The sequence below is a fragment of the Podospora pseudocomata genome (assembly GCF_035222375.1).
Source record: "Podospora pseudocomata strain CBS 415.72m chromosome 2 map unlocalized CBS415.72m_2.2, whole genome shotgun sequence".
NCBI classification, from domain to species: Eukaryota; Fungi; Ascomycota; class Sordariomycetes; order Sordariales; family Podosporaceae; genus Podospora; species Podospora pseudocomata.
Window position 1 is genome coordinate 2,951,389 of NW_026946366.1, and position 25,663 is coordinate 2,977,051.

A 25,663-nucleotide genomic window follows, 5' to 3' on the forward strand; every position below is an offset into this window, starting at 1 on the left:
GCGGTCCGAGGTAGGTGCCCCGCTGACAACGAGGGTCGAATGCTTGACTTCAGAAATGTGTCAAAAACGAAAGAGAAACATGAGGTCAGACTGAAGAGTTAGGCCACGACCCAGAAAGCTCAACGAAGGGAAGGAGGGAAAGAAGGAGCAGGTGCAGAAAGAAGAAAGCACCTTGATGAGAGAGCAGGTGGAAGCACAAGCGCAGGAAGCACACAAGCACAAGCACAAGCATCCGCACGGCAGTGGTGCCGCCCGGGCCCCCCAAACAACCGCTAGCTTGGGTTAGATCGCGCGTCTCTGCGGTGGTTGGGTGGATTCCAAGTTGGGGGATTACGTGCATTTCCACTGGATTTGGGGTGGCTGGTGCGCCCGATACCCGCGTTACCGCGCAAATCCGCGAGGCTGGGCTGATGCCCGGAACAGGGGTTTAAAGCTGTTTCCTGATCGACCTTGCAGTGGCAGCCCCAAATCCTCGTCTCTGATTTGCACCAGCCTCTTTCCCCTTCCTGTATCCCGACATCCCAAGATAAAGAGATTTCAACTGCAGCTTGAAACGCAACTTCCCTTTGCATCTGTTTCCAGGTTGTTTGGTTCTTCTCGGGTTATGGCGTGTCGCGACTCGTAAGCCATCCTCTGTCTCCCAAGCCACCTTGTTGACGTCTTGAACCCCACCTTGATGTTGCTTTTACCAAGAATCCACGATCTTCCCGAAACAAAACCCCACAACTGGAGAAATCAGGAACCGGATTTCAGCTCTTGCATGTCTCTCGAGCTGGGTTCACCACTGTAAAGGTATATGTCACATGAGCTATTTTTCCAGGTCTATATAATACCTGAAGACAGGTATATTTGATCACTGTTGTGCTAGTTTTGCTTGGATGCTACGGTAGCTACAAATGAAATATGGAGGAGACTCGAGGTTGGATTATATTTTACAAGATTTCAGACACACTAATTTCCCGCTTCCCCACGTGTAGCAGTTTACATATTGTTGAGGCGCTCCTCGGCAGACTTCTTAGCCTCGTCAGAGACATTAGGGTTCTTCATGGTCCTGTCCGGCCAAACCACCGTTAGCTGCCGTGTTTCGGAACGCGCGCCTCGGATGCAACGGATCACTTACGCCTTGAGACCACCGGCAACGTTGCCTGGGTTCTTGTCCTTGGTGTCGCTGGCCTTGGGGACTACACGCGTGATTAGCAAGAGACATCGGGTGTTAATGGAGAGCACGCATACCGTCACCACCGTTGAACTCGTTGTTGAGAATTTTTTGGGAGTTATCCTTGGACTCCTTGGAGGTGTTGGGGTTGTTCAAGTTGGCCTTGTGGCCGCCGGCGATCTGAGCATCAGTAGGCATCCTGAAGGTTGGTTGATTGTATGGAGAGATTGCGTTTTGTGTGAGGGGTGATGAGAATTAGTGTCTGGAAGGTGGGATCTCCCCCGGTCATATATCAACAATACCAGTTGATAGCACGATGCGGCTTGCTCGCTCAACGGGTGGCTTTGTCATGTAGAGCCAAGCTAGAGCTGACTATAGGCTTGGGCATGTTTTTTTGACGCAAGGTTCCTTGATCGGGATTGTAGAGTAGTACGTCGTGGACAAAATAACTGGCACAGCAAAGTAGGTCAATTCGGGAGAGTAGTCCGAATCGCACTTGAAAAGATACCTAGTTAAGATGCGTTAGAGATGATTAGTTTCTAGGGCTCGGAAGATAGTTAATAGATCTTAACGAATAGTTAAAGAGGCCTATTCATTATTTAATGAGGTATAAATTAATGGCCATCACACGTTCTACTGACCAAGAGTACCTGCTATTTTGTCCAGGACATGAGTAGGCGCTTTGCCATCGAGTCCACCGGACCCATGCAAACATCCGTAGTTGAAGCTAAAATCGATCGCTCCAGGGGGGACGGTTCTTAGATCCAGATTCCCGCAGATCTACAACTCCACGTCAATAATTAGACCGAGCGAAAAGTTCCCAACCTTGAACCGTCTTGCACCAGCTTGACGATTCTGAAGCTAAGGACTGATGATGTCAGGAAATGGGGTTCAGGAACGCTAACACAGATGTCTGTCTTTAGGAGAACAGCAATTTCGTCATGTAACGTCAATCATAAATCTTTCGTGCCTTGAAGCCCGAGATATTCAGCTGCATCTGGATGACTGCCAAGACGGGTTCTTTGATACAACAACAATATAGGGGCGGGGTGTGTGCTTAATAGCCGATGCCCTGCTTTCCGATCTTGCATCATGTCAGCAATCAGTGAGTGATCTTCCCACCAGGTGCCGTCGTATTGGGTGCAGCAGAGCTGACTGTGTACATATATATGTATGAGAAAGGTAACGAATGGTAACAAATGGATTTTTTGTGCAGGCCATCAACTCCAAAAAAGAGTCATTGCGTCCTCTGTGCGTCTGCCAGTGACGAGGAACTTCTTCAGCCCTACAACAAGCTCCACTGGCTGATGGGGAAGGCTAGAAACTTGGCGTTACGTCAATAGCGTCCGAGGTTCAACCTCGCGGCAACGTCCTGTCAATCAAATTGTCGTGATAGAATGCTTACTGGCCTTCTGTCGTCTCGGTTGAGGAACAAGACCTCAGCTTTCAGCATTCATCATGAAGTGAGGACATCCGGACGTCCCGACGGTGAGGACACGCCAACCGTGACTCGTGGAAAGCTGCGTCCAGTAGGGAGACACTGCAGCGTTGTGAGCCCCTCGGGCCGAATCTTCAGGCTCAAATATACTGTCGATCTTTGCAGATTGTGTGTCGGTAAAGAATCAGGAACTTTGGAAGTTCAAAGTCGACGCAAAACTCTTTGGATGCCTTGTATCTTGAAGCCCAAAGAACATTTACAAAAGAAAAGTTGACATCGGACAATAAAGCCACGCTATTCCCAATCAGAAACATCTCCACAATTTAGCGCCGTTGTCTTATCGATAAACCAAAAACCAAGCCACAGTCCCCATCTCAACGGACGCGGCGCTACTTTCCCGTTTCAGCGTTTCCCCCGTTTGGTCACCACCTGTCCACAAGGCTGAGAGCCGAATTATTGATTTTTGTCGTCACCTGCACTTGCCCACTCTTGTTGATTTGCTCGTGTGTGGTGCATATTCAGCTCCAAACTGTCGGGTCTCCGCCTTGCGCCCCTCTCTAGCAACCGTTTTCTAGGAGGCCGTCCGGGGTAATTGGCCGATTCCCCACGTGCTAGGCATGTTGTTTCAAGACTTTCAAAACATCACATCATCAACAACAACCTAAAACCACACCCAAGCCGATTCCAAAAATACCTCCCACGTGGCTGGCAGAGCAAGGTGGCGATTTCACTCGGTGCCTACAACATGGCTGCCTCAGACATCCTCCTCTCTGACAACCCAGAGCCGAAACCTCCGGTGGTCAACTACGTCCTCTCCTTTTTGCTGGTGGGCATAGCGTGGGGGTTGACGACACCCTTCATCCGCGCCGCGGCCCGCTCCCACTCCCCTCCACCCCATCCGCTGCTCGAGTCACGCTCTGTGCAGTCGAGTGTGGTGAAGCGGAAGGTGCTCGGGGCCTTTTTTGGTGTGATGGACCTGTTGAGGAACCCGAGGTATGCGGTGCCGCTGGTGCTGAACTTGACGGGGAGCGTGTGGTTCTTTTTGTTGATTGGGAAGGCTGGTAGGTGTCACCCCCCCTCCCCTCGTATGGGAAAGGGTAGATGGCTGGATGGTTGCTGATAGGATGATACAGAACTGAGCTTGACGGTGCCTATTGTGAATACCTGTGCGTTCTTGTTTACCGTGCTGGGTGAGTGGTGGGTGGAAGGGAAGGTTATCAGTCGTGGTAGGGCTTGTTGCTATATTCAACTACGGCCAATAGCTAACTTGTGTACCAGATACCTTGATTGGCATGTTTTTATCCGTGGGGGGAATTGCATTGTGTGTACAGAGCAAGAATGTTTAGATTCGTTGATGGTAGTTGGAGTACATGTATTATACATAGTCGAAGAGATTTAGCGTATCATATTGAAGCCACTTAATGCAAGTCTGTTTTGCAATTCGACAACTATTTTCCTACGCTGCTCCCGGCAGCTCGTAAGGCTCCCCCTTTTTTGGTATCCTTTAACGTCCCCTGACAAAATATGCTGTGTGTATGCATGTATGACCAGCCAACCCACCCGCAAGGAGCTCCTGTTCCAGACAGAGCCCCAAGCCAGTGCCAAACCATTCAACAAATATGTACAGTTGAACTTTTTAATAACCATAACGAAACGACAAAAGAAAAAGAATAAATCCAAAACGGGGAAAATAAAACCTGTATCCCTGCGTGTGCTGACCCGTGGTATCTTGTAATCCAATGTTTTAAAAACCCCAAACAAACCTGGAATCCATCGAAAATGTCGCCCCGAAAGAAAAAGAAGAAAAATGTTCAGAGGGAAATGGACCGTTCCCCCCATGATGCAAAGAAGAGAAGAAGAAGAGAGGAGATAATTATTTTTGTGTAGTTGACGACTCGCATCGTATCGTGTTGTTGTTGCCCCCCCTTTTTGGCCGACGGAGAATTTGGCAAGAAGGGGGGCCCCCGGGGTATCGATGTGTGTAAACATTAAGGTTTTTTCTCCGATCATGGTCGTGGGTTTCGTGAGGTATGGTGAAAAGATCGTCGAGTTGAACCGGCCGTGAACCGTGATGTGATCAGGTCGTCGTCGTCGTGACAAGTCGTGAATTAGGGATTAAGCTCTCCGAGTCCGAACCCACCGCTGCACAGCGCGGAGGCTTGGGTCTTCGTCTACCCAGCGGCCCATGGTCATGTCGGAGACCTGAAGCTCCGAGTAGATGGCTTCGTCGGTGATGTTTGCGAGCTCCTACTTTTTGTAAGTTTTTCTGAGGGGGCAACAGGAAAAGGAGAAAAAAGAACCAGTGAAAAGTAGACGTACAGCACGCAGTTGTTGGTCGCAGGCCCTGAGTTGGCTCTGGTTGCCAGAGTGAGGCCTGCCACCCATAAGAATCTGATCCCGCCATTCGATCCAGCGCTGCACAGCAGCCTGACGGAGATAGATCTTTTGGCCTTCGTGACGGCGAGCGTAGGCGTCAAGGAGGACTCTGTTGGGTCCATGACGTTAATACCAAGAAAAAGGGGAGGACGGATAACCAAGTTTGGAGGACGAGAAACCTACTGCTTAAGTTCGGCCTTGGCCTGCTCGTCCGCACCACCACTCGCGCGGGGGACTGTGATGTCGGCAGCGCAGTTGAGAATGTGCTGGCCATCAAGAGCGCACTGGCGAAGTGCTGCCCATCCCTCCGTGTAGTAGTCATCCATGTCGGTAGGGTTGACCGGGGCAGCAGCAATGTAATACTGAAGAGTGCGAAAGTCGGAAAGCAACTCGGCCACGCGGGCGGTGCGGTATTCGTTGACTGGAGCTTCCCGTTAGTCTCATAACTTCCTGAGGAGCGGTGGCCTGCCAAGGTGAAGATCGCTTTTTAGCAAGCCTCGTCGGGGGTGGCGCCTCGGTTGGATTCATGAGAGTGGCCGATGGCTTCCCGGGGGATACTGTCATAAATTTCCGATGACGCACAAGCCCATCAGAGGGGGTGGGCATTGTGTTGATAGGGCTTAGGCTTGGGTGTAGGGGGTTAAAGAGGGGGGTGTGGGTGCTAAGGGGTGAGCAACATACGTCCGTCAGACATGGTAGCGGTCAGGTTTTGGAGAACTGAAAGTCGAGTGTCGAAGAAGGGTGAATATACAGGGTCAAGGAATGATTGAGTTCGATGGCAAGAGCTGCTCGTTATCTCGAACTTGGTGAAAAGCAAGGCAGGAGTGAGAAAAAAAGATGGTTGATGCTGGGAAAACAAGGAAGGCCAGGAGGATGGGAGTATGCTGCACTCTATGCAAGACACAAGAGATATCAAGTCTGAAAAGAGAAGAGATTGGCGCTCAATCGCTGAGTGAAGGTGATGATGGCTTGGTTGTGTCCTGTGGACGGCAACTGGGGGCGAACCCCATTGACTTTATGTAGATGTCTCGACATGGTGGATATCAAACCGTTGAGGGGATCAAGACCAAAGACATCGCAAGGAGGACTCCGAATCAGAGTTCCCCCTAGAGGTACGTATCTTGGACGGGGTCAATGTGTGTGAGTGTGTGAGTGCGTGAGTGAGATGGCAGCATGCACGTTGTCGCGATAAACCCGGGACTAAGTCCCGGAGTATTTCGACAGCATGACTACGTCAAAGGCTTGGGTAAGTCTATACCCGCAGAGAGGACAGATTAGATCATCAGCCGCTTGATGCCCAGCCTGCAGGCCGGTGCCCTGTCGCACGAGGAGGGAGATGCATCGCCATGTTAGTGGAGGAGAGGTTTGATGGAGGTGGAGTGTCGAGATGCTACGTCGATTTCCTGCTATCCATGTGCCTTGCATTCCATTCCTCGTAGGGATAAGGCCCCTACCTAGCTGGGCAGTGTTGTACCGTGAGTCCACACCCCTTTGTCCGTAATACCGAATGAATGCACGGCCTTGAACCTCCACCTCACCCACCGCTGCAAGGCCTGAGATGTGAGAGGCTGGAGAGGGACGATGGAGGCAGCAGAATGACGGCGGCACACGGCTGCAACGGTGTGATTTCAGACGGGCCCTGGTCAGGCTGGACAAGAGCTGCAGGTCCAATGCAGCCTCCTATCGTTTGGGCGGCATCTCACGGCCAAAGGCTGTGGAAATGCCTTGAAGGGTTCGATATGGGACAAAAAGAGCCTCTCGGGCCCTGTCCTGGTGGCTTTGGATGGTTGTGCACCGTGATGTTGACAGGGGGGTCCCCGAAACGGCAGTTCTAACGAGTATTCAGCGACGCCACAGTAGATGGGCTAAACCGCTTTCGGGCCTCCCCGGTGATGGCCAGAACGGCCAGAACTCTCCGTGGAGGCAGCTTGCTGTGGCTCAAGACTTCGGCAGCCAATGGCCTTCCTAGCCGTGTTGCCCAACAACTCCCAACACCGTTGCCGAACCAAGCTGAAGCAGCAGAAAACATCAATGGTGCAGTTTTGTCATTCGATTCCAGGGCCAAATGTGAGCAAGTGGGAGGGACCGTCTTCCTTGGATAACCGTTTTTGGACTTTCTCGAAGTGTCTCGGACTGGTGATGACGCTGTTTTGCGGTGTGAGGACGGGACGAACGGCAAGCGACGCCGTTGAGAGAGGCTTGAGAGGCTTGAAGCAGCCTTGGAGGGGATCCACGACCCCTCCTTCCATCCGCCAAACGGGAGACGACTTTCTCGCCAAGTCCACGAAGAAGGCTGCTTGTCAGCTTCTCAGGGCCCTCTGGTCGACCTGCAGCAGCGTGCATCGACCTCTCACAATCCTTCCCACGCACCCGGATAACCTTGCCCCCATGAACTATGCACTCATCGTCCGAACTCTTCTGCCACACTAATCCCCAACATGCCTAACCCGATCCCACGCACTCGGGTAGAATCCGAATTTGAGAGGCAGCTTTGTGGGTCCCTGCATGTAATTCCAAGTTGAAACCGACCAGAGTCGAAACGTCGATGAGGACCATCCCCAGATCCTGGCCGCTTTGCTGGCGGCCCAGAAGCCACACACAAGAGCCGCTTGTTGACAACCGCACCAGTGGCATCTATTCCCGCATCTCCCGCCGTTGCTCCCGTCCAGGTTGCCACCGCGTGGTTTGGTCCGCGTGGGCCGCAGGAATAGGTAACTGCCCCGTCAGCAAAAGCAAAAGTATGTTGATGCGGTCACTGTCCGCCCAGTTGCGTTGAGGGTCTCGGTTCAGAGGCACGAAGCTAGTGGGTAGATATCTGGCTGTTTCACACCGCAGCACGCACCCACAACGAGGAACGTCTTCAGCCTTCAAACGGTAAGCCACACTGGATACGACACAGGGCACACGGCTACGAGGCTACGCCCATTGTGACATGGTTGAATCTTGGACCGGTCTATTTTGGACGCTCTTTCCTGCATGCTGCATATGATAGATTCTATGGCACGAGTGAATGAACCGTAGCACAAAACAACGCGCGGGATGTGGATATAGGGGGTCCAAAAACCTCACCATATCATACCTGATTTTCTTGTCTACTCCCCCACTCCCTCATTCCCTCAGCCTGACCTTCCAAGAGCCCACAGCGAATCAGCACCTGGCATCCTGCCTGGTCGGCCGCGGCACTACACCCACTTTCCCCCGAGGTAGTATTTTCTCTCCATCACCTCAGTCCTTCTCGGCGATAGCCTGTAATCTGTCGTCGATCTCGTCCTCTGTAAGTGTCCTGAACCCAGGGTATGTGCCTTCCTTGCCGTCTGGGCGTGGCCCTCCCACAATACCAATCTCAATCTCGGTCTTCTTGAAGTCCATGCTGAGGACCGTGCTCAGTGTTGTGATTGCAAGTTCAACAACCTCTTTCCAATCACCGTCCGCATAATCCCGGTTCTTGAGCTTCTTCTCGAGATGATTGAGCGCCTCCTGCTGCTTGGGACCCGCAGCTGTGCCCTTGTAACCGATATAGTAACCGGCGGGGTCGCACTTGAATAACTGCGGCCCAAACTCGGAATCGAGGGAGATCAGCGTCACAGCGAGACCATATGGGCGCATGTATGCCTAGCAAGGATGTCAGCTTCGATATTCCAATATTCCCCTGCCAAGGCAAGTCAATATTTCCCGTCGTCATACCCGTTGAGTGTACACTTGACTGATATTGGCAAGTCTCTTGGCCAGAGCATCGCATGGCATCTCATAGCCAAACTTGTATCTGAACTCGGCCGCTTCTGACTGGGCACGCTGGGAGAACGCTCGCGCATCTGCGATGGAGCCGGTCATGACGCAACCAACCGAGGGCGAGATCTGGAAGATGTGTGTGACGGAAGAAGGGTCGATGAGCTTGTCCTGCACCACGCTGTTAGAGCTGACCGGCTAGGCAGCAGAATATCGGTTGCTTCTGACGTACTGGAACCTTCTTCTGGGACAGGACAACAGCGCAGTCCTTGCCCCTGACGCCAATGGACATGATGTTGGCGGCTGTGATGGCCTTGAAGGCATATTCTGCAGGACATCCCTTTGTCAGTCTCTCTCCTACTCAGACGCAACCAGTCCCCATTTCCGATTCTCTCAAGTCTTCGACAGCTTCCTCTCCTTGGTTCCTCCTCGTCTACTGCCCTCTTCTCCCCTTGCCCCTCCCTCTCGGCTATGGCACTTGTACATACCAACTTGGTACAGTCTTCCTTGGTCGGAGAAAATGGTAATGTGTCGGTCGTAACCAGCGTTGCCTGCGCATCAAGTGTTAGCCAGGACCAAAGTGGAGCTCGAAGCTCGCCCGACAGCGTCGCAGCTGGTAATCGACGTACCCGCCATCTTGACCGATGTGAGCTGATGAAAGCTTTATTGAAGGATTGTATGAGCGGATGGGGAGGAGGACGAATCGGTAGATGCGCAATGTCAAAAGATCGGGCAATGGTGGTTGTTTTGGTGGTGGTGGTGGTGTTGGTGTTGAGCAGGCGGCAAGGAGCTTCGTTCGTCGTTGCGGTTGGCCTGGCAGGGAAGCTCCAGCTGTCGATCGACGCGTTGCTCTGCTTGCCTGGAGAAGGCTGACAGCCAGCTGTTACGGGCGGTCTGCCTGCCTTGAAAGTTAGGCATTAATTAGAAAGCAGATCTTGGCTTAAGCGTCATGGCTGGGGCCCAAGCTTCAATGGTAGTGGGGTTGCCCCACATTCTTAACTTCTGCTCTGTTATCGGGCGCAAGACCCCTGTATTGGGCGCTGATAAGCACTGGCGGAACAGAAATTTGCTGCAGGCTGTTTCTCATTCAACTGGCAGCATCGACACAAACACCCAATAGAACTCACGACATCGCCAAACGGCCCCAATATTTCTTGCATTCGGAAACTCTTGGGTCTCGTTGAAAACAGCGCTACTCGGCTCAATTTGCACTTTTGCCGTTTCTGTGGGAACCCGCGCCCCTGTCCGTCCTACGTCGTCTGTCTCGGTCCAGGGCTTTTTTTTCTTCACCTCGGTCGACACCTGTTTGCCTGCTTCTTCTTTGCTGGCCAACATGTCCGCTCGTGTCCCGGCCTGGAAGCGATTGGGCCTCAAGCTCAAGGGAGCATCCGACGAGAGCCCTGTCCTGAGCTCAACCGGCCCCAATGCCAATTCCGCTTCGCAAGTAAACAGCAGCCCTGTGAGCGCGCTCAAGAGAAAGCAACCACTATATCAGTCGCCGGCCAACAGCTATAACAGCATTTCGTATGCGCAAACTCCCAACAAGAGGTTCCGAGCCGACGAACAAACTCCTGGATCACAAAGAAAATCTGTGTCCTTCACAGCGGACACCAAGAAGACATCCGTCGAACCAGCAAAGAAGAAGGCAAAGAAAAAGAAGGCCAAGAAGCCAGCGCAACCTGTTGCCAAACCCGAGACGAACCTTGAACCATCCCTCGATTACCTTCGCCAGTGGCACACTGCGCGCGACTCGTGGAAGTTCAACAAGAACCACCAGACATTGCTCATTAAGTATCTCTTTGACGGCGACAAGATCCCTTCAGCCGATATTCCAATTTTCTACCAATATATCAGCGACCTCAAGGGAGGCGTGCGGACGAGGTTACGAGAGACGGCGGTGGAGATCAAGAAGAAAGATATGGAGCAGGGTGTCAGCGCTTTCCCTGCCGACACCAAGGACAAGGCCACCAAGCAGACAGAGTACGAGGAGGTTATCTCGCGATTTCTTGAGGACCTGCAACAGCATCAAAAGCAACGTCAGTGTACTGGCACCAATGCCAATGGCAAGCGCCCATTAGAGGAGGTACAATATGTCATCAGAACCGTGGACCCTCTGGTCAAGCAGCGAGCGCTGAGGCGCATCCGCGCTGAGATCGTGGCCGTAGAATTAGCGTCGGACAGTGAGGAGAGCACCACAACATCGACAGCCGCTGCGTCAACTATCACTTCTTCCTCTTCGTCATCGTCAGGACAGGAGAACGCAGTCGCAGACAAGAGAACACGCAGTGACGATGATTCACAACAGCCTGCCAAGAAGCGCAGACTGAGAAAAGTACGCAATATCAGCGATGATGAGAGCAGCAGCTCGTCCGAGTCGGAAAGTGATAGCTCTGACGACGATGACGATGACGAAGATGAGAACATGGCGGATGCGCCGAATGGTAAGGAGGATGAGGAAACGAGTAGCAGCAGCTCGTCCTCCTCCGAGTCTTCATCAGAGGATGAGTCTGATGATGAAGAGGAAGCAGATGATGGGAGCGATTCTGACAGCAGCGAAAGTAGCGAGAGTAGTGAGAGTGATTCGGACTGAGCGTCTGTCTTGTTTAGAGGTTACTAGCCGGATGGGTCAAATTTTGTTACGATCTGGTCATCATGTACATCATAAATGTGCTTCACAGCATGGCGGACAGTTACTCAAGCTAATTCAGCACTCGGATATGGTAGATCAATGAGAGTTGAATTTCTAATGTCACAGGGTGTCTCATGTAACAGTAAAATAGAATACCACAAATAAAAAGAGAGTCGCTGCCACCCAATGATGTTTGCGCTGTACAGAGTTATCCTGTACTTGATGTTCAAGACGATGCCACCCGCCACTTCTACCTACTCCTCTTTCTCGGCCATGACAAGAAGATTGAAACAAATGTACGATGGTCCCGCAACGCCTTGCTACAAAAATCGAAAATCATAAAAGCAGAGAGCCTACCTAATGCTGCGCATAAATACCAAAATACCTCCCAATCCGCTCTAGCTCTGTCCTTGGGTCACGCCAACCCCTGATCACCAACCGATGTGCTCACATGATCCATAAATGCAGCCGCTCCCCTCTCTTGTATCCAAAGGAAGATAAACTCATAAACATCGTTGCCTTGACCAGCTCACATTGACTGGAAGCCAGAACAGAAAAAGAAAAAAAATCATGCCTCCTCCATCAGACTCCCCACCTCAAGAAGTCCAACACACTCTCCCCGATCCATAACAGCGACAATCGCATTATCCTCATACTGCCCATCCCCAAGCGCAACCCTCATCCCCAGCACCCACTCGGCCGCCTTTTCCACGCTCGAGTCGGCAGCAACAGGCACTAACTCCTTCTTGCTCGTCACCAGCCACCCCTTCAGCTCCTCCAACCCGGTCACCAGATCCGCCGAATCCAGCTTCCTGATCCGCCTGGGGGAGATAACATCCCCGGTCTGCAACCTCACCCACCCCGAAGGCGAGGCATAGCCCGCCCTGAGCACATCCGCACCCGTAGCGGTCTTTTCTGGGGGGGTATCCAGGAGCGGAATCATCTCCATTCGCACCGCCAGTTCCCTCGCGCTCTTTTCACTCAAGCTTGGCTTCCTCAGTGCAGCCCCGATCGCGCCGCCGGGGTGATTTTTGGCAAACACGCTCGCTACGCTGGGGTGTAGCTCCCTGCTGGCGACGATTGCGAGCGCATCCCCTACCGTCAGCGCCACCGTCGTGGAGGTTGTTGGTGCCGACACGCCAAAGGACTTTGTCTCTGGCTCGTGGATCGGTGCGGGAAGAAGGATGGTATCGGGGCGGTGCTTGATCAGCTCGCATGTTTCCGGGCGGGTGTGAGACGTTAAGAGGATAAGAGGAAGTGACTTGTCGAGGTGGGGGAGAAGCGTCAGGAGCTCGGGGGTTTTGCCGGAGAAGGTGATCAGCAAGAAGGTGTCGCGGGGGCCGATCTGGCCCAGATCGCCGTGGAGGGCCTCGGTGGGGTGGAGAAAAACGGCTTGGATGGCGAGCGAGTTGAAGGTTGCGACGAGCTTCTTGGCGATGTGCCCTGACTTGCCGACGCCTATTACTACTATCTTGCCGTCTGTCGCTCCTCGGCTGTGAGAGTGGTGTTGGTGGTGGGGGTATTTGGGGTGGTTGCGGCGGGTGATGGCCTCAACGGCGCGGTTGAAGCCTTCGCGGGCGAGACGGTCGGTGGAGTAGAGCGCCGTCAGGTTCTGCAGGGCAGTGGTCTCGGTGGAGAGGACGTGGACGGCGTTGGAGAGACGCTCTTCGACTGCGAGCTTCTCGTCGGCGACGGCAATGGCCGGCTGGGAGAGGGAGAGGGCCTCGATCGGCATGCCATTGCAAAAGTCATCGTCCTCGGCGGGTGTGATGGGGGACGGAGGGGACAGTGGGGGGATGGTTGAGAAGGTCGGAGGCATCTGGCGGAGGAGGTAGACCTCGCTGTTGTGGACGGGAGTGCGCCCGTGCTGGCGCTGTTCAACCATTTTGCCGCAGTGTTTCTTCTTCCGTCCTACAACGAGCGCACTTGCAAAACTCCCTCTCCTGCTAGACAATTCCTCCCTTCTTTTGCCTCTGTTTTTTTGTTCCCACTGTTTCAATTCCTTCTAGAACTGTTTTTCTTTCGAATCGGCGCGAGTCGCTCGTGGGCCACGACTCACCGAATGCCTGGGGTGGAGAATTGAACTCGGGTTTCCACGGGTCTGGGAAGTACCGGTAAGGGCACCCCTTCGAAAGGATCAAGTTTGCCACTGGCACAACTTTGACCAAAAGGTAAAGCTTGAGTGTAACGAAGGAGCGGTAAAGAGATGAACTTCTTGTTCTGAAAGAAGGTGAGAGAGTCGGTCAATCTATCGACCGAATTGCTGACGATGTCCGTCTGATCCGTTCTATCCGCGGTATTATAATCGCCCCGAAGTCTTGATCTGTATGTGAATGGTGGGGATTTGGTGGAGGGGTACTTTGATGTTGGTCCCTTGAATACGACGTCGTTCTCGCAGGTGTGTAAGAAGAGACAGGTGTGTAAGAAGAGACAGGTGCTGTGTAGACCAAGAACGGAAGAGAAAAGGTCAAGGTGGGAGAAAAGAAAAATTATCAGTTAGAGGGAGGAGGGCATGGTTATGACGGCGCAACGCAAAGCCTCAGTAGGTATTTGTGATCCTATCATTCCCGGGGCCCTATTTTCCCTCCAAAAATGGAGCCGTTTGATGTCAAGGGACAACCTAACGAGTTCGTTCTTGGGTTGGACCCCGAGGGGAGGCAAAGTGTAGCGATCTTCAGGGTTTGGTATCCCTCCAAGATCGGGAACTTACCCTGATGGGCAAACGAACCAGGGAAATCAGATCAAAAATACCCCAGCAGCGCTAGCCGCAGTTCTCTCTGCCTTTGTGCGGCAGGTGTGTGTGGTAGCGGCCCATTATCAGATGCATTGAGATGGATTCAGGTGGGTGGATTGGGGGGGAGGGGATGGATGCTTGGATACCCACTGTCACGGTTGAGATAAATTGCTTCAAGGCTTTTGCTGCTGATGAATCAACGGACGTGGTGGGATGGCGGGGCTCTCCAACCTAGGTTGATTTGGCCCGCGTCTGCACGCGTGTTTAGCATATGCTTTCTACGGGTGGCGTGCATGGGGGTCCTCTTTGGCAAGTGGTTGCGCGAGCTTGCGTGATTTGCCCAAGCCATCCTATACATTCTTTTTATTCTCTTGTTCTCTATAACTGACCTCGTTATGTGTGCCGCCCATCCGTATTTCACCGCCAGACTTCCTAGCCTTCTCTTTTGGGCATTTTTTCTGTAACTTGGTGGACGCTGCCGAGGCGTCTTATAAGATCAGGGTTGGATAAGGCAAGGGGATTTTGCCGAGCGGTCGGCGCGGGGAATAGCCCCGAATGATGTCGGTGGCAGCCTGTTCCGTTTTCTGAACCCTTTTCTCTCCGGGCTCCGATCGCTCGGCCCCTTTCTCCCTAACGCCGAGATCTGTTCCGGTTGACTGGATCGGTTGGAATTTGCTCTGATCTGAGGCACTGGGGATCTTACCATCAATCACGTTGATGGCCCTGACGCAACCATCTGCTGCCTGTCCTCCATCGATGTGCTCTACTAGGTACGGTGACGCTCAAGATCTTGGTTTTGGAAGTTTGCACTTTACAGCCAGACGAATGGAAGGAACCTGGACCGTTGAACTTTGGCGTTGCAACGGCTGCCCAGACCAGCCCCAGACTGCCGGCCCGGCTCCGATGGTTAGTGGTGTCTATCGGAGAATGGAAATAAAAAGTGACAATCCACTCTATGCTGTAGTCCACAAGACAGCTTAGCGGCTCTTGCGTCATATTGCGAATGCGGAAGAAGGAGGGGATACAATGGATGATCTGGTTTTTGAATTGCCTCTTTGTTCCAGCAAAACGTATGCTGCTCTTGGTGCAACTAGGCAGTTTGATCTATACCTACTACCATATATATAAGGTATGCAAGTATTGTCCAGAGACATTCTTATTGGACACGACCAGCATACTGTCCATAGCATGGTGTTATTGAAGTAAAAGATTCTCAGCATCTTCTATCTGTATGAACATACACTCAAGCAATCCTTTTGATACTCTTCTTCATGGCTTAGCGATGCCAAGTCCACAATGAAGCAACAGTTGCGTCCCGTCGTGCCCTTGCACCATGAACCCTAACCCATGACATTGATATCCCTTATCGCAGCTTATCAGTTTGCCGCTGACCGTGTCGTTGTAGCGGGGTAGTATTTTTGGAACCTCCTTGGTAGACCTCAACAATATCTTTCCACCAATATCTTTCCTTCCACCTGAGCATTTCCATATAGGTCTCTAGCCTAGTCACTCATTTGGTAGTTTCGTGTATCTCTCCATCGGTTATCGTCATCGCTATTGCAAACATGGCTGAGAAGATTTCGGTCCTTTTCGTTTGCCTGGGCAACATCTGTAGATCGACCATGGCTGAAGGCGTCTTCCAAGCCCTGGCAAAGAAGGAGCCGTACAAGGATCTGGTTGCCGATATTGATTCTTGCGGAACGGGTATGTCTCTCTCGATGATGTCGCCCTCTGTGTCGTCTCCAGCAACCCTAACCACACTATCTTTCTTTGACCAGGTGGGTACCACATTGGTGAAGGACCAGATAACCGCACCATGTCCACCCTCGAATCTCATGGTATCACTGACTATGTGCATGCGGCACGCAAGGTAAGGCTTGGTCTATCGATCGGCGGGCTCGGGCATCGTTTCTAATCGCTGTTGAAGGTGAATGCGTCTGATTTCGACAAGTTTGATTACATCTTCGCCATGGACCGTGCCAACCTCTCCGACCTCCAACGTATCCAGCAACGCAAATCGAATAGCAAGGCCAAAGTGATGCTTTTCGGAGAGTACTCGGGAACCGGCAAGGCCGAGGTGATCAGTGACCCCTACTATGGTGGGCAGCAAGGTTTCGAGAAGGCGTATGAACAGGCGACCCGTTTCTCGACCAATTTCCTCAAGGAAGTCTTCCCTGACGTTAACTAAGCCCTAGCTTTGATCGGTTCTTTGCTGTCGAGCCAAGTGTCGTGGTGTCGTGTTTTCGCCCATGGATAGACAAATGATACCATTCTTGGATTGTTGCTTATTGACGTTGTGTCCTCCTCGTCTCAACCCCATGCGCTACCACGCTGCAACTTCCATCTATGTTCCTGCATTCACTTCACGTACTGGTGTGTTCGTCATGTCGGTCCTGGAAAATCGATACTTCGGATGGGGGGCTGAAGGTCCTGCTAGTCTTGCCCTTCCAGTGATTTGCAGAGCAGGGCAACAGATCTACTTATACATATTCTGATCCATTCTCGCATGCTTCGAGATTCAAAAGGATGTCTTGCTGATCGCCTCATTATCTCGTAATATGACCAGACAAAGCTTGAAGCGAGGTCTTCGGGAATCGCCTTCAACTCTTGGGCACTGCATCAATCCGGAATGGTGCCATCTGGCACCCTACACCATGCCATTTTGAGAGGTACGTCAGCCCTACGACCAATTTCAGTGGCCCACGACCGGCAGGCCGCCCGGCAGAGTGGTTCTGGATGAGACTGGCCCCTGAGAAACGTTGGAAGGATTCAAATTGGAAGCATACTACCTCGGTAGTTGTCCACTGTGAAGAGATCAAGCTCAGCAGCAGCAGCGTCGTTGACGCAGCTCGGTCGGGTTGAAAGAGGTGGTGATCTTCCCAACAGATAGTACGCCGTACCCCTCTCGGCCGGATTAGTCTGAGCACTGCTATTCGGCGAGGACCGACGATACGAGCAAACCAACAAGGCTTGGAGCTGTCGGTTTGGACCAGTTGCGAAGAACCCTAGACACCACCGTCATTTCATGATGTCGACGAACAAGAAGCAGGCAACCTTGAGCGCTTCAGGCGGCTTTTGAAACCCCATTTCTTCATCTCCCTCTACCCACTTCCATCTGACAAACAGACCCATTCTGGATGAGAACTTCTTCTGCTTGGATTCATGCGAGAGGCGAGGTTTCTCGCGCGCGCGTACTGAAGCACACTGCAAGTCAGCTTGATTAGCGCCTGGACTTCCTGACAGGGGCTGCTCAAAGTATGTATCTCTCCACAGCACTTTGGCTGGAGAGAGACATGCCCAGTGTGTCAGTGTCTGGAAAGCAGCGGCCGCCGACGGGTGATTGTGGGGATTCGAGGCCCCAGAACCCCGCCGGCCCCATTTTTGTGCTCTTCACCAAGCATCCCTTGTCATTTGTCACGCCAACCGGCAGCCGAGCTTGCAAGCCAGGGTCGCATCTCAGCCCCTCCATCTTGTTCGCTGCGGCGCTGCCTTGCATTTCTCCTTTCTCCATCAAAGGACGGTTGCGGACGCCTTAAATACCAGACTCACATCGGGCTTCGAAGCCAAACGTTTCTGGGCTGCCTCCTCTTTCTACCCTTCTACCCCCTCCTCCACTCTTGGTCCCTTGGATCCCTCTGCCCCGCTACCTACCTGACCTCCCCGGTTCGGCCCCTTTCCGTCGCCAACTGTCGTTCCTCAGCTCGAAACTTGCTCTCCCACTGCTTCCTTCCCATCCCGTCCCACACTCGGCCTCCCGTCTTTTGTGTGTTGCCTGACTGGCTTTGTCCGTGCCTATCGATAGCTGCTTACCTGCCCCTCCTTTTTTTTTTGGGTCCCTCCCCGCATCGTTGAGCTCCATCGCCTTTCCCGCCAGCATCTCCCCAGACCGTTCAGGCATAAATATCCATCATGGGCGATCTCCAGGGCCGTAAGGTGTTCAAGGTGTTCAACCAGGACTTCATCGTCGATGAAAGATACACCGTGACCAAGGAGCTTGGTCAGGGCGCATACGGCATTGTCTGGTATGGCCATTCATATTGCCCCTCATTTTCTACGCCCAACAGCCAAACTGACCATTGCTGTCCTCTCCCATTCTAGTGCCGCGGTGAACAACCAGACCAACGAGGGCGTTGCCATCAAGAAGGTCACCAATGTGTTCAGCAAGAAGATTTTGGCCAAGCGCGCCCTGCGCGAGATCAAGCTCCTGCAGCACTTCAGGGGTCACCGAAATGTAAGCCCGGCATACGCACAAGTCCACACATACTCCACGCAGAACGCTAGAAGACTGACACATCCTCCTTTTCATGACACAGATCACCTGCTTGTATGATATGGATATTCCCAGACCCGACAGCTTCAACGAGACATATCTTTATGAGGGTATGTTGCCACCACACTATTGTCTGTCCCCTTTGTCTCGAGACGATGCGCTGACACAGTTTGTGACCCGCAGAGTTGATGGAGTGCGATCTTGCTGCCATCATTCGTTCCGGCCAGCCTCTTACCGACGCCCATTTCCAATCTTTCATTTACCAAATCCTCTGCGGTCTGAAATACATTCACTCAGCCAACGTTCTCCATCGCGATCTCAAGCCAGGAAACTTGCTTGTCAACGCCGACTGCGAACTGAAGATTTGCGATTTCGGTCTGGCGCGTGGCTTCTCGGTTGATCCCGAGGAAAATGCCGGGTACATGACTGAGTATGTCGCGACGAGATGGTACCGCGCGCCCGAAATCATGTTGAGCTTCCAGAATTACACCAAAGCTAGTAGGTTTGCCCCTTTGTCCTATGTCTGTACAACGGGTGAGCTGACGTCACGGCTTCTCATAGTTGACGTATGGTCTGTCGGCTGCATTCTCGCTGAGCTCCTTGGCGGTCGCCCCTTTTTCAAGGGTCGCGATTACGTCGACCAGCTGAACCAAATTCTCCACATTCTTGGTACCCCTAATGAGGAAACTTTGTCTCGCATCGGTTCCCCTAGGGCCCAGGAATACGTGCGGAATCTTCCTTTCATGGCCAAGAAGTCATTCCCTTCGCTCTTCCCTAATGCCAACCCGGACGCTCTCGACCTCTTGGACCGTATGCTTGCTTTCGACCCCTCTCGCCGCATCAGTGTCGAGGAGGCCCTCGAACACCCCTATCTTGCCATCTGGCACGACGCTAGTGACGAGCCCGACTGCCCAACCACTTTCAACTTTGACTTCGAGGTCATCGATGATGTTAATGAAATGCGCAAGATGATCCTCAGCGAGGTTGTCAACTTCAGAGCCCAAGTCCGCACTGTCCCTGGCCAGGCGGGCTCTGCCGGTAACATCCAACAGGCGCCATCAAACGTCCCCATTCCTGCAGGTGGGCCCGGCCAGCAGTGGACGGCCGAGGACCCAAGACCGATGGAGTACGGTAACCAAATGCAGGGTCTCGAGGCTGAGCTCGGAGGCAGATAGGAGGCTGTCTCTGATGTTTTAAGCACCGAGGGCGAGGGTTGGGTGGTTATACCGCCCTTTGATCTTGCCAATGATGGTGACCCGTGGGTGGTACTGCATCCGACTGATATGGTAACGGACATACATGAAAGGATACTGGAGTCGAAAGACATGCCGACCTTTCATTATGATGGAACGAGGATACAGGCCCCTGCTAAGCACAAGGCAGAGCTCCCTGTCCCTGACCACCTGGTGCGAGAGAGGGCGTGGGAAAAGGAGAAGTGGAGGGCCTATAAGCAGCATCGCAAGGCTGTTGAAACGCTCATGATCAAATGTGGGTGCAGAAAAGCGCAAGGGTGTCATCATTTGGAAGCAGTGGTCAGATCTTATACTCGGTATGAGAAGGTGAGCTACCGCGGTGGCTCTACTCGATAACTCTGTCCAAGGAAGCGGACATGTTTATCTCGACAAGCTAAGCGATTCATGTGATAGCGCGGATTCTTTGTTTTAGTTATCTTTTTGTTTTGATCGCCGTATGTTGGATGGAAGACGGAAGAGGGGGGGGAGGGTTCTTGAATACCTACAGAACAAGACAGGACCAGCGAGCGAGCTGGAGTTATAGTTTCTCATTTTAAAATGAAGAGGGCTTAATAAAGCACTATAGAGGGTTGACTGATGAGAATGTGTGCCCTGCCTCGAGACAAAAGTCTTGTGTGGCCATTGGGAACCTGAACAATGTTGTTGGGATGAAGCAGTCGTCATCGTCTAACATCTGGACCGTCTACAAGCAAACAAAACCAGATTTGTGCGAGGTAGCACATTGTCACGACTCCCATCCATTTCAGTAACACATCAACACGCAAACATCAAATCACAGAAGCACCAAGTCATGGTAATAAAATCCCCAAAGAGCCTGAATTAAATATTTGACCTTGCCTTTTTGTCTTGAACAGCAAGGTCTTTTCCATCTCTATATATAGTACCCTAACCATCCTCCCCTTCAGTCATCGCCTGTCCGCCCACCGAGTAATTCACCAAAGAAAAAAGAGGAACCAAAACCATCCATTTTGCAAAGGGTATACCCATGAGAAAGAAAAACAACCGCCCGGAAATATTGTTGAAAAATGTGCAATATGCAAAGTATTAAATGAGTGAATGAGAACTTGCAAAGTGTGGTGGTGGTGTTGGTGGTAGTGGTGTATGTTAGATGAGATGAGGTGTATGTATCGTCATGGCGCTGGTAGTTTGTATTTGTGATGTTGTTTTGTGAGTGTGTATGTATGGTGGTGTGGTAGGACTGGTTAGACAGGTATTTTGGGAGAGCGGCACGGGTTGAGGTATGGTCGTTGGGGAGAGAACCAACCAACACACCCAAGCCGGGAGAAAACACGGCAAAGGATGGAAGCTCACTCGGCTTCCATCCATCCCGTCTAACCCACGCTCCTTCTCCCCCCACCACCAAGATCCAAATTTGGGCGGTTCAGATCCTTCCAAGATGTCCAATTTCATTCAACACACGGAATTATCGAGAAACAGCTTAGAAGAACCAGTAAAAGGTGGTGTAAGGAACGCTGTGCACACCGACACCAGCAACATCGCACTTTTGCCCCACGCCACCGGCTGTGATGACACGGTAAACCTGGGTGATCCCACTCGAGAGGCCCTTCCCGCTGTCTCCAAGCTGGAGCCAGGCCACGGCTCCAGTCTTGAGAGGGCCCTTGTCAGCGTTGGCAGGGGCATCCACATTATCCAACTTTGTCACACTGGCCTTGAGCCCGACCCGGTTGAGGTCGAACATCGGGGTGCTGCTGATGTCGAAGTAGTGATGGCCAAGATACTCAGCGATGGGAAAACCGAGCAGCTTCAGGTCCTCCTCCTTGGGGAATGGCGCTGTGGCATGAGCACCATACTTGGTTCCCGCGAGCTTGTTGAGAGTCAGAGGCTTGAGGAGAAGCGCAGAGGGGATCCTATCCCAGAGTGCTTTGGCAATGCCGGTCTTTGGCGTTCCTGGGGCGTACTTTGTTACGTCGTAGAGAATAGCAACGGCACCATCGGCCTTAGGGGCAGAGGTGGTGTCGACGCATGTGTAATTTTGGATACCATGGCCGACAGCAATCTTCTTGAGGGTGAAGCTCGGTGGTGGTGAGGGGAGTTCTCGGGCACCTGTTTCTAGTTAGCCTCCCGGATCCCTTTCTCTGTCATTTCGATCCAGGTTCTGTGGTACTTACCTCCAGTCTTGGGAAGAGTTGGCACAAATGCCGGTTGGCATGGGGCAGCATATGCCACTGTGGCCATCGCGGCAAGAAGTATCGACTTGACTGACACCATTTTGTTTGTGGATATGAAACTAGGGCTTTGATGCTTCCGGAGCAGAATATGTCGTTGAAATGAATCGAGTCCAGTAAGATAGAAAAGTATTAGACGACTGAACCGGACCGGGAAAAGAAACAGAAAAGGAGATGGGAAAGAGATGATGATTGTGGTGTGTCGAAGAGGCGGGATACGAAGCTCTTTTATTTTTTGCTCTAGCTGGGTGTTCGAATATCGGAAACTCCCCCACAAGGCTGTTCGGTGCTGAGTCGAAGGGGGACTTTGGATGCTGTGCTGACCCGGAAGGCACGGTCGAGGCAGGGAAGGTGAGGTTGGTAGAGAGCCAGGGTAGCAGTCAAGCAGGAGGAAGGCGTGGGATAAAGAGAAAAAGAGGTCAGAGAGTTTCTGCAGGGCTGGTTTGTGTTTTGTACCTACCTCACCTCATGGGGGAACTCCTGCCTCCTCCCCCCATCCCCCATCCATCCATCGCTTGTACGGCAAGTCCCATGTAGGAAAGTCACCCACCTGCCTAGGACAAGAGAGAAACAGAAGGGAAAGAGCGTGCAGTGTAGGACAGGGGTGCGGGAAAGTACAGGCGGCACGGAGGTACGTACCGGGCGCCATCTTTGGTACCTCAGTCGGCTGGGAAGGTAGGAACGAGTGCCCCGTCGGCAAGGGTGTGGAAGCTTGTGCGGCGGCAGGCGGCGTCCCACCGTTTATTAAGGTACCAACCTCGACAGGGGTCAGTCGCGCACGAAATGGTGTCGTCCTCTTTGAGATCAATACTGCAACCTACGGAGAAAGGCCTACTACCTAGGTAAGGTAACTCGCGGCTTGGATATTCTGTCCATTCGGCCTGCCATTATTGCCGCTTTGACTTCCTAAGTTTCCCCAGACTCTTCAACCGCCCGAGTACCTTGTATTGATTAACAGACTCTGATAAAGAAGGCGGGGCTATTTCCATCTCCCGCCAGACTGTTATGGTACAGGCGCTTGGCCTTGACAACGGGCCTCATTCAGCAGAAGCTGGTTTGGACGCCCGTTGCAGGTGAAATGAGTGGTCTGGGGACATGCCAGGCGGCAGCAAGCCTCTAAAATGTCAACGGAGGTTCAAGCAAAAACCTGATGACAGCTGCGCCATTGATACCACCCGGGAGAATCATTCTCTCCCGGCCGGAAGGCTTGATGATCATGGCCAATCCATATCTTTTTCGTGGACGTGGCTACCGAGACATACATAAGTCCATGATGCCTGACGAGCGAAGAAGTGGGAGTGAGAGTGCGACTGCGGGATTGCACAAGCGACCCGACCATCGAAAGCTGCGCGGCTAACTCGTTGGCTTGGCTCTTGGCAACGACGTGGTTTAACCTTGTATGGCATGGTCGAATCGTCTTCCCGCTGTAACCCTGCCACTTGCCCAGATCGATCATCATCCAACACGACATCCTACAACCAAAGAAAGGCTCACCCTAACCCTGAGCTTATGGGTAGCCGGAGAAAGCTCTCTTGATATTCATGAATGAGGTGTGCTTTGGGGAGGCAGGAGGAGTTGGTCACTTGCGTTGGTGAGACAGAACTGATCTGTGTACTGGGGATGTCGTCCTTGCTGCTGGTCCGTGCTGCTGACAGGAGGAGTTAGCTTTGAGCTTGTTCAGATCATCACCAAAGAAACCATCTCATGTCACCCCTCACTTCCAGATTTCTGTTTTCGTCTTCGTGCTGCATCAGAGCCCAAGACACTCGCCGGTTTCTGAAACATTTTGACCAGCACACTGGGGAGGCATATTCTGTGTCACTGTCTCAAAGATATGATCTTCCCCTTCGGCAACGCACCCCGCAGACTTGCAGCTGCACGATGGCACGGCCCCACGCCCCGCTTGCGGAACAACAGCGTCGACCAGGTTTGCATCTTCTGAATTCCACGAGTATTCTTCCGCCGATCCGATCTGTGACTGGTCTTCGTCGTGGTTTTCTTGGGCTTCGGGTTCTGCTCTTGAGATCTCATTCAGAAAACCAAGAAACTAATCCCAATTTTAGGACGGAAGCCGGAACGGACATGCTCAAATCTGATCTCACGCACCGAAATGCATCTCAGAGGATGTCGTCTGACGCACCCTCTCATGGCTGACCACTGAATAACTAATCGTATACACACACGCGGCTTTGGGCTCACCAACAGCCTGCAAGTAGGTAGACCATCGGCAGAGCTCAACAATCTGGTTGTCAAAATCCCCCGGAGCCGTGGGGTGGTTGCGGCGTGAGTTTCTTCGTGAGGGGCGGCGCAGGGCGACCAGGCTCAAGAAGCAAGCAACCCCTTTCTCCGACCAACTGGGACCCTGCGGCTGCAGCTAGGGGAGCTGCAACAGTGGCACAGGATGTCCATACGGACACCACAAAACCGCACAAGGCTCGACAGCTTTATCATCAGCCGCAAATATATGATTGTCAATTCTAAATTCAAGAGTGCTATCGCACGCAGCAGAGACTCTCGACACCGTGGAAATGAAGCCATGGCCAGAAGCAATGCTATCGATACAAAGTTCTGTCTTTGTGCCTCTCTCCAACTCACCGGGGGTTGTATCTCTCGCGTTTTGAAGCCACAACTCTCAAAGTCAATTCTCGCCATATCCAACCTCGGATCCTCAACACCCTCTTTTTACACAGACTCTGTCGGTAATGTTTTGCATGTCTGCAGAGATGTTTCCTTCTGCACGTGAGCGATTTTGTTTCGTTTCAAGTCTGTGAGTAAAGTTTCTTGTTTCAATCTCCTGATTGTTTACGCACTGACATCAAGGGGTAAAGTCGCCGACGGATCACTCTTGATAAACCCCCCGCTGCGTCTAGAACTTCGGGCTGGGGGCGCAGTTCAACATCCAGAAGACATCATTGTTAGCTCGCCTGCAAACACGAGTTCTCTGAAACAGCTCTCTGCGATGTGCCTACCACCTGCTCCTTACCTCAACATGCTTCTTCATCCATCGCAGGAAAGCCCGAGTAACTTCCAACCCTTCACCGAGAGGCCACAGTCACATTGATGAATAACCAGTTCTCGGTTACAAGTGCACTGACCTCTCGTCTCAATTCTTCAGAGGGGAAGAGAATACAGTACTGTGCCGCAACCCCACGGTGCGGCTTTCCAGAACAGGCTTCTCACTCGCCTCTTGGATGTCTCCATGTGGTCATGGCCGTTCTCTCGGACTTCGACCAGCCATTCTCCTATTCGCTAGCTGGTTGCGAGGATCCAGCACATACAGGCACCGCTCAGATGCTCGCCGTCACTCTCCTTGTAGGCTTCCTACAAAAGTGGTGCAACCAGATGCCAGCCGACTAACTAATCGCCACACCACCACAACACACGCAGATGAACTTGCTTATATCGCATCCAATCGAAAAACATTTACAAATACTACCGCAGTGCAGATGCGAATGCGATCAGTCAATATTCCAAGCATTGCAGGATTACACAACTTTCGCTAGTGGCGCAAGTCTGACCAATGGCGGAGATATTGGCTGCATTGCAGGCGCTTAGAAGCGCGCAGTAGTCGTCCGATTTCTGTTGGCACCAACCCATCGCCAAAACGGGGAGCTTTACCACAGAACCGCGATATGGAATTCTTGATGGGGAAAACTGGGCATCTCTGCTTCTTCTGCCCTTCCATCGTAGGCGTCCAAGTTGCTCCAGGTATCGCTTCCTGCATGTGACAATGTTTTCTTTGCAGCTACGGATCCTTCGCATCCGGCGGTGAGGGTGACCAGTTTCTTTTTTCTTGGTGACACTTTACACCTCACTGCTTCGCAAGTTGCTAGCGTCGAGGAATCGATAGCCAACATGTATTACAGCGGCAGAGGAGACTCTTAATTGGTCTGTT

The 25,663-nt window shown here is 52.3% G+C and overlaps 10 protein-coding genes across 10 annotated transcripts; 5 read left to right on the forward strand and 5 right to left on the reverse strand.

Annotated features, from left to right (window-relative positions):
• Positions 1 to 781: 781 nt before the first annotated feature.
• QC762_213270 (uncharacterized protein) lies at positions 782 to 2,848 on the reverse strand. The gene is made up of 5 exons (XM_062888223.1): positions 2,062 to 2,848; positions 1,798 to 2,011; positions 1,234 to 1,664; positions 1,121 to 1,181; positions 782 to 1,051 (listed from the first exon to the last, which is right to left on the reverse strand). The coding sequence occupies exons 3-5, from the start codon at positions 1,352 to 1,354 to the stop codon at positions 982 to 984; spliced, it is 252 nt and encodes an 83-aa protein (XP_062746438.1). The 5' UTR covers positions 1,355 to 1,664; positions 1,798 to 2,011; positions 2,062 to 2,848; the 3' UTR covers positions 782 to 981.
• Positions 2,457 to 3,997, forward strand: QC762_213280 (uncharacterized protein). Its single transcript, XM_062888224.1, has 3 exons — positions 2,457 to 3,655; positions 3,728 to 3,820; positions 3,873 to 3,997. The coding sequence occupies exons 1-3, from the start codon at positions 3,340 to 3,342 to the stop codon at positions 3,938 to 3,940; spliced, it is 477 nt and encodes a 158-aa protein (XP_062746439.1). The 5' UTR covers positions 2,457 to 3,339; the 3' UTR covers positions 3,941 to 3,997.
• Positions 3,919 to 7,476, reverse strand: QC762_213290 (uncharacterized protein). Its single transcript, XM_062888225.1, has 4 exons — positions 5,652 to 7,476; positions 5,154 to 5,391; positions 4,914 to 5,079; positions 3,919 to 4,841 (listed from the first exon to the last, which is right to left on the reverse strand). Exons 1-4 carry the CDS (start codon positions 5,662 to 5,664, stop codon positions 4,710 to 4,712), a joined length of 549 nt encoding a protein of 182 aa, XP_062746440.1. The 5' UTR covers positions 5,665 to 7,476; the 3' UTR covers positions 3,919 to 4,709.
• Positions 7,477 to 7,897: 421 nt separating this feature from the next.
• On the reverse strand, positions 7,898 to 9,892 carry SCL1 (Proteasome subunit YC7alpha/Y8 (protease yscE subunit 7)). The gene is made up of 5 exons (XM_062888226.1): positions 9,326 to 9,892; positions 9,185 to 9,247; positions 8,929 to 9,023; positions 8,655 to 8,867; positions 7,898 to 8,582 (listed from the first exon to the last, which is right to left on the reverse strand). The coding sequence occupies exons 1-5, from the start codon at positions 9,330 to 9,332 to the stop codon at positions 8,196 to 8,198; spliced, it is 765 nt and encodes a 254-aa protein (XP_062746441.1). The 5' UTR covers positions 9,333 to 9,892; the 3' UTR covers positions 7,898 to 8,195.
• Positions 9,893 to 10,029: 137 nt separating this feature from the next.
• QC762_213310 (uncharacterized protein) lies at positions 10,030 to 11,286 on the forward strand (the record flags this gene model as incomplete). The annotated part of the gene is made up of 1 exon (XM_062888227.1): positions 10,030 to 11,286. One exon carries the CDS (start codon positions 10,030 to 10,032, stop codon positions 11,284 to 11,286), a length of 1,257 nt encoding a protein of 418 aa, XP_062746442.1.
• A 607-nt stretch (positions 11,287 to 11,893) lies between these two features.
• QC762_0046180 (uncharacterized protein) lies at positions 11,894 to 13,210 on the reverse strand (the record flags this gene model as incomplete). Its single annotated transcript, XM_062883422.1, has 1 exon — positions 11,894 to 13,210. The coding sequence occupies one exon, from the start codon at positions 13,208 to 13,210 to the stop codon at positions 11,894 to 11,896; it is 1,317 nt and encodes a 438-aa protein (XP_062746443.1).
• Positions 13,023 to 14,058, forward strand: QC762_0046190 (uncharacterized protein; the record flags this gene model as incomplete). The annotated part of the gene is made up of 3 exons (XM_062883423.1): positions 13,023 to 13,156; positions 13,335 to 13,439; positions 13,503 to 14,058. 3 exons carry the CDS (start codon positions 13,023 to 13,025, stop codon positions 13,525 to 13,527), a joined length of 264 nt encoding a protein of 87 aa, XP_062746444.1. The 3' UTR covers positions 13,528 to 14,058.
• Positions 14,059 to 15,483: 1,425 nt separating this feature from the next.
• Positions 15,484 to 16,367, forward strand: stp1 (Low molecular weight phosphotyrosine protein phosphatase). The gene is made up of 3 exons (XM_062888228.1): positions 15,484 to 15,763; positions 15,838 to 15,929; positions 15,987 to 16,367. Exons 1-3 carry the CDS (start codon positions 15,625 to 15,627, stop codon positions 16,245 to 16,247), a joined length of 492 nt encoding a protein of 163 aa, XP_062746445.1. The 5' UTR covers positions 15,484 to 15,624; the 3' UTR covers positions 16,248 to 16,367.
• Positions 16,368 to 16,835: 468 nt separating this feature from the next.
• Positions 16,836 to 20,412, forward strand: tmk2 (mitogen activated protein kinase 2). The gene is made up of 5 exons (XM_062888229.1): positions 16,836 to 18,081; positions 18,158 to 18,290; positions 18,373 to 18,439; positions 18,513 to 18,827; positions 18,891 to 20,412. Exons 1-5 carry the CDS (start codon positions 17,969 to 17,971, stop codon positions 19,502 to 19,504), a joined length of 1,242 nt encoding a protein of 413 aa, XP_062746446.1. The 5' UTR covers positions 16,836 to 17,968; the 3' UTR covers positions 19,505 to 20,412.
• Positions 20,376 to 22,463, reverse strand: QC762_213350 (uncharacterized protein). The gene is made up of 2 exons (XM_062888230.1): positions 21,712 to 22,463; positions 20,376 to 21,646 (listed from the first exon to the last, which is right to left on the reverse strand). The coding sequence occupies exons 1-2, from the start codon at positions 21,809 to 21,811 to the stop codon at positions 21,021 to 21,023; spliced, it is 726 nt and encodes a 241-aa protein (XP_062746447.1). The 5' UTR covers positions 21,812 to 22,463; the 3' UTR covers positions 20,376 to 21,020.
• Positions 22,464 to 25,663: the final 3,200 nt, after the last annotated feature.

Coding starts and splice junctions, on each gene's coding strand:
- QC762_213270 (XM_062888223.1), bottom strand. CDS start 1,354: ATGCCTACTGATGCTCAGATCGCCGGCGGCCACAAGGCCAACTTGAAC. Junction 1,182..1,233: donor CGAGTTCAACGGTGGTGACG/GTATGCGTGCTC, acceptor TCACGCGTGTAG/TCCCCAAGGCCAGCGACACC. Junction 1,052..1,120: donor GTTGCCGGTGGTCTCAAGGC/GTAAGTGATCCG, acceptor TTGGCCGGACAG/GACCATGAAGAACCCTAATG.
- QC762_213280 (XM_062888224.1), top strand. CDS start 3,340: ATGGCTGCCTCAGACATCCTCCTCTCTGACAACCCAGAGCCGAAACCT. Junction 3,656..3,727: donor TTTGTTGATTGGGAAGGCTG/GTAGGTGTCACC, acceptor AGGATGATACAG/AACTGAGCTTGACGGTGCCT. Junction 3,821..3,872: donor AGGGAAGGTTATCAGTCGTG/GTAGGGCTTGTT, acceptor CTTGTGTACCAG/ATACCTTGATTGGCATGTTT.
- QC762_213290 (XM_062888225.1), bottom strand. Junction 5,080..5,153: donor GCCAAGGCCGAACTTAAGCA/GTAGGTTTCTCG, acceptor TGGACCCAACAG/AGTCCTCCTTGACGCCTACG. Junction 4,842..4,913: donor GCGACCAACAACTGCGTGCT/GTACGTCTACTT, acceptor TACAAAAAGTAG/GAGCTCGCAAACATCACCGA.
- SCL1 (XM_062888226.1), bottom strand. Junction 9,024..9,184: donor AGGAAGACTGTACCAAGTTG/GTATGTACAAGT, acceptor GATGTCCTGCAG/AATATGCCTTCAAGGCCATC. Junction 8,868..8,928: donor TGTCCCAGAAGAAGGTTCCA/GTACGTCAGAAG, acceptor AGCGTGGTGCAG/GACAAGCTCATCGACCCTTC.
- stp1 (XM_062888228.1), top strand. CDS start 15,625: ATGGCTGAGAAGATTTCGGTCCTTTTCGTTTGCCTGGGCAACATCTGT. Junction 15,764..15,837: donor TATTGATTCTTGCGGAACGG/GTATGTCTCTCT, acceptor TTCTTTGACCAG/GTGGGTACCACATTGGTGAA. Junction 15,930..15,986: donor ATGTGCATGCGGCACGCAAG/GTAAGGCTTGGT, acceptor TCGCTGTTGAAG/GTGAATGCGTCTGATTTCGA.
- tmk2 (XM_062888229.1), top strand. CDS start 17,969: ATGGGCGATCTCCAGGGCCGTAAGGTGTTCAAGGTGTTCAACCAGGAC. Junction 18,082..18,157: donor GGCGCATACGGCATTGTCTG/GTATGGCCATTC, acceptor CTCCCATTCTAG/TGCCGCGGTGAACAACCAGA. Junction 18,291..18,372: donor ACTTCAGGGGTCACCGAAAT/GTAAGCCCGGCA, acceptor TTCATGACACAG/ATCACCTGCTTGTATGATAT.
- QC762_213350 (XM_062888230.1), bottom strand. CDS start 21,811: ATGGTGTCAGTCAAGTCGATACTTCTTGCCGCGATGGCCACAGTGGCA. Junction 21,647..21,711: donor AACTCTTCCCAAGACTGGAG/GTAAGTACCACA, acceptor AACTAGAAACAG/GTGCCCGAGAACTCCCCTCA.